At 37.6% G+C, this 5,127-nt stretch overlaps 1 protein-coding gene across 1 annotated transcript; it reads left to right on the top strand.

The window, feature by feature from the left end:
* The first annotated feature begins 1,111 nt into the window (after positions 1-1,111).
* LOC142162384 (uncharacterized) lies at positions 1,112-1,555 on the top strand. The gene has a single exon (XM_075218732.1). The coding sequence runs from the start codon at positions 1,112-1,114 to the stop codon at positions 1,553-1,555; it is 444 nt and encodes a 147-aa protein (XP_075074833.1).
* The last annotated feature ends 3,572 nt before the right edge of the window (positions 1,556-5,127 follow it).

The raw sequence follows: 5,127 nt of genomic DNA, 5'->3' as shown, positions 1-5,127 counted from the left end.
TACATTAGCCATCAAGCATATAACCAGAAATTTCATGGTAGATACAAAGATTTGAGGGTCCATCATATGCACATCTGTTTGTAAATAAAGTAAATTTGCAAAATATAATGCTCACCACATATTCACTTTCTAAGTTTTAGTTTTTAAGGGAACACGAAGACCAAAAAAGAAAGCACTCATTCACATTTTTTTACGCCTTTTTGTTTTTTCCCCGCCACGCTTATGCGGTTACAAGGTTTTTAAACATGTTAGGAAGAAAAAAAGAAATTGAACAAAAAAATAGAAACAACAACTTTCATTATATAGTCATAGCCATTATTCAAAAGCCAACTAAAGAAAAATTAAAGCAAACGAAAATGTCTTACAAGATTTGGTTCAACTGAATTTCGATCTTTCTATGATGCAACGGCTTACACTTAAGCTTTATAAGTATAAAGTAGTACCTTTTGTTATTGGTACTTTCACTTCCATTAATAATAAATCTGGGAAGATTAGCAGCATGAGGGATGAAGGACACTTGATACTTCTTTTTTTTTTGTTCAAAATGCATGAAATCTAGACCTTTTGCATCATAACTTTAAAAATTATTAACAATGTCTAACCTCTTTTTGGTACATAAAGTACTATATATTGACATTGTATATTATTTATATTTGTATCAATGCTGAGTCAGCATTACTATTAGCTATTCATTGGTAGTTAGGATTACAATAGGTCATTTGTATATATATATATTGAAAACAATATTATTTTTAGTTTTTGGTTAATATCATAATTTTCAGTTTTGACCGACTTTACTGTCCTCTCCATTACTCTCTTTCTCTTCAAGAAGCTTCCACAACCTCCATTGGAGGAAGCTCGGAGCTTTCTCCTCACTCAATCTTCACATGGTATCAGAGCAGAGGTCCGATCAATGACCACACATCATATCTCTCTACTATTTTCAGTCGATTCGAACAATCTAGGGTTTTGTTCAATCTCCTTCGATAATCACGATTTGGGGAAAAATCTGGATCGAGCACGTTCAGTGATGATTCATTAGCAACTGAAGAAATCTCAACTGTATGAAGAACATTCCGACTATTATTCACAAATCTCTCACAAAATCTTCATGGCGGTCACAGATCAAACTGATGAAGCGACCACAACCACAGCAATAACGACGATGCAGACCACAATCGATGCTGGGAGTCCCCTGTACATACATCCTTCCGATAGCCCAGGATCCAGTCTAGTTCTAGTATCTTTTGATGGGATTGGATACCGCTCCCGGAGGAGGAGTGTGCTCAGAGCCCTTTCAGTGAAGAACAAGCTAGGGTTCATTATTGGAGATACAGAAAAACCTCTTGTGACTTCTCCACTCTTTCGCCAATGGGAAAGGTGTGATGATATGGTCACCTCGTGGATTTTAAATTCCTTATCGAGAGATATAGCTGACAGTGTTGAGTACGTGAACAATTCTGTTGAGTTGTGGAAAGAGCTACAGGATCGATATGATCAGACGAACGGGGCCAAGCTGTACCAAATTCAGAAGGAAATCAACGACTTAAGTTAGGGAGTGCTTTATATTATTGGCTATTATACGAAAATGAAGAAACTCTGGGAGGAGTTGAATACTCTCAGCGTCAAGGCTCACTGCAGTTGTATATGCACTTGTGGGGCGAAGGAGAACATGCATAAGGCAGAACAGGATAAGAGACTCATACAGTTTTTAATGGGACTTAATGAAGTATATACGGTTGTTCGAGGAAGCATACTTATGATGAACCCCTTGCCGAATATGGCACATGCATTTTCCTTTCTGATACAAGAAGAGAAACAGAGAGAGTTTAGGCCCAGAAATCAACTAGACATTGATTCCACATCATTGAATGCGAACCTAGGAGGAAGGAATTTCAAAACAAATTATTCTGCTGGAAACCAAAGTGTGAACAATAGGGCTCAACCTTTCTGTGATTATTGCAAACATTAAGGTCACACTAAGGACAAGTGCTATAAACTCCACGGTTCTCCTCCAAGCTTCAATCAGGGACAACAACAACAGTATAGACAAGGTACACAAGGGTACAACAACAATGCAAAGTTCAATAAGGGAAGAAATGTCACAGCAAATGTAGTCACAAGTGTTGAGGAAGGAGAGAAACTGGAGCCTTAAGGAGAAAGCCAAAGCCAAAATGTCAACCTCAAAGGAGCAATATGGACAAATTGTTAGCCTATTGCAACATTTCCAGACGGGAAGCATTGGAGAAGGTTCAGCTAGTGTAAATATGGTTGGTGGAGCATCAATGAACTTTGCAGGTATGATTGCTTGCACTTCTTCAATTGACTTTGACAATCCATCATGTAGATGCTTTAATGCAAAGGGTGACTTGTGGATATTAGACTCCGGGGCATCACACCATATAACCTTTGATAAATCTCACTTGCATAACATAATAAACCTTCCTTATCCTCTATTAGTGAAACTTCCAAATGGATATAAAGTCAAAGTAAATGAAATTGGAAATGTATTTCTAACACCTGAAATCATCATGTACAAAGTTCTGTTCATTCCTTCATTCAAATTTAATTTGGTATCCATTAGTTCCTTGGAAGTTATATTTAAAATATATTGCATCATTCTCAGACACTGCCTATCTGCTGCAAGCCTCTTCACTGAAGAGGCCTCTAGAGATTGGTAAGTTGCTGGATGGTTTGTATTTCCTTTGCTCCAAGTGCCTGAAGAAAGGTAGTTCCAAACAGAAATGTGATTCTTCTTGTCTTTCTATTCATACTAGTGATGTAAGAGGTGTACATTTTCTAACCCAATCTTTCAATTCACTTCCAATTGTAAATAATTCCATTCACAGTATCAAGAATAAAGACAGTAACTCTGCTTTGTTTTCTGGTTCATCTTATGCTGTTAATCTAGATGTATTGTGGCATTTCAGACTTGGTCATGTACCCTTAAGTAAAATGAAAGGGATTCCTACTATACCTGTAACCTTTTCTGACAAACAGCCTTTCACATGCAACATTTTCCCCATGGCCAGACAATCCAGACTTCCCTTTCCCCAAAGAACAATAGAAACCACTGAAATCTTTGAAGTACTTCATGTAGATCTATGGGGACCCTATCATGTGACAACACACAACAACTTCAAATACTTTCTAACTTTGGTGGATGACTACAGTAGGTCCACTTGGACACACCTCCTAAGCTGCAAAATCAATGCCTTTCAAATAATAAAGGCCTTTACAACCATGATAGAAAATCAATTCAAGACAACTGTCAAATGTATAAGATCTGATAATGGTTCAGAGTTTACCAACAATGAAGCTACCACCTTCTTTCAATCCAAAGGAATTAACCACCAAAAGACTTGTCCTTATACACCACAACAAAATGGGATGGTGGAAAGAAAACACAAATATCTACTTGAAGTAGCCAGGGCACTGCTCTTTCAATCTAAATTACCACTGAAATATTGGGGAGAGTGTGTCCTTACAGTAACATATTTGATTAACAGACTCCCAACCATCCCTCTAAAGAACAAATGTCCTTTTGAGCTCTTATATAAAAGGAAGCCAAACTACTCTCACTTGAGAAGTTTTGGGTGCTTGTGATATCCTACAGTACCAAAACCATTCAGAGATAAACTAGAACCAAGAACCAGCCCACATGTATTTGTAGGGTATCCTTTTGGTACAAAGGGGTACAAGATACTAAGTTTGGCCACTAGGAAAATACATGTCTCTAGAGATGTTTCATTTTATGAGTCAGTTTTCCCCTTCACTATTAACTCCACTACATCAGACATTCCATCTGTCCTTCCTAATACACCATTCTTTGAGAATTCTCCTGACCATACTGATACTCAACTGTATCATAACATTAGTGACAATGCCAACAATCAGGCAAGTGCCAACTCTTCAAGCTCCAACACATCACATGATGTTCCTTCACCTGTATCCTCTACTCATGAATTCCTAATTCCAGTAGGTCAACTACAAGATATAACCTCATCCTTACAGCCCCTGAAAGAACCAATAGCCTTTAGAAGATCCAATAGGGAGCATAAATTGCCCTCACATCTAAATGATTATGTTTACAAAATACCAAATTTAAAATGTACTACCAACTTTTCTTTGCATGCCATGTCCTCCAATAATAACCACATCATTTCTGATGCCATGAATCCTAATAGTCAGTATGTTGTAGAAAATATTTGCAATGATAGAGAACCAAATTCATATGAAGAAGCTGCTATATATTCCGCCTGACAGAATGCCATGTCACAGTAGTTTGATGCTTTGTATGCTAATAGGACCTGAGATCTGGTTCCCCTACCTAAGGGTAAACAAGCCATTAGGTGTAGATGGGTGTATAAAGTTAAACATAAGGCAAATGGTAGTGTAGAAAGATACAAAGCAAGACTGGTTGTTAAAGGATACACTCAGTAAGCTGTTGTAGACTATACAGAGACATTTTCCCCAGTGGTTAAGATGACTACTGTGAGGTCTCTCATTGGTATATCAGCAAAGAAGAGGTGGCAAATTTCACAACTAGATGTGAATAATGCATTTCTCCATGGAGATTTGCATGAGGAGGTCTATATGCAGACCCCTCCAGGCCTTGAGGTGTCTTCCCCACAGTTAGTGTGCAAGTTGAATAAATCCCTTTATGGGTTAAAGCAGGCCAGTAGACAGTGGTATGATAAGCTAACTGAAGTACTATATTCCAGAGGATATGTGCACTCCATGCATGATTATTCCTTGTTCTACAGAAAATAGAACTCCTCTATTGTTTTTGTAGCAATATATGTGGATGATGTGTTGCTCACAGGGACTGATTCTGAAGAAATTGATCAACTTAAAGCTTTCTTACATGATAAGTTTAAAATCAAGGATTTGGGACAGCTACACTATTTTTTGGGGCTGGGGATTCTTTACATGTCAGATGGCATTATTGTCTCTCAAAGGAAGTTTGTTTTGGACTTATTGAAGGACTATGAATGCCTTCAATGTCCACCCCTGACTTCTCCTCTTGATCCCACAATTAAATTGAAAGCTAAAGATGGAGTACCACTTTCTAATCTTACTTTCTACAGGAAGTTGATTGGTAAGTTGAATTTTCTTACTAACACT

This window comes from Nicotiana tabacum, chromosome 7 (genome assembly GCF_000715075.1).
Source record: "Nicotiana tabacum cultivar K326 chromosome 7, ASM71507v2, whole genome shotgun sequence".
NCBI classification, from domain to species: domain Eukaryota; kingdom Viridiplantae; phylum Streptophyta; class Magnoliopsida; order Solanales; family Solanaceae; genus Nicotiana; species Nicotiana tabacum.
This window is presented reverse-complemented; position numbering and strand designations above follow the sequence as displayed.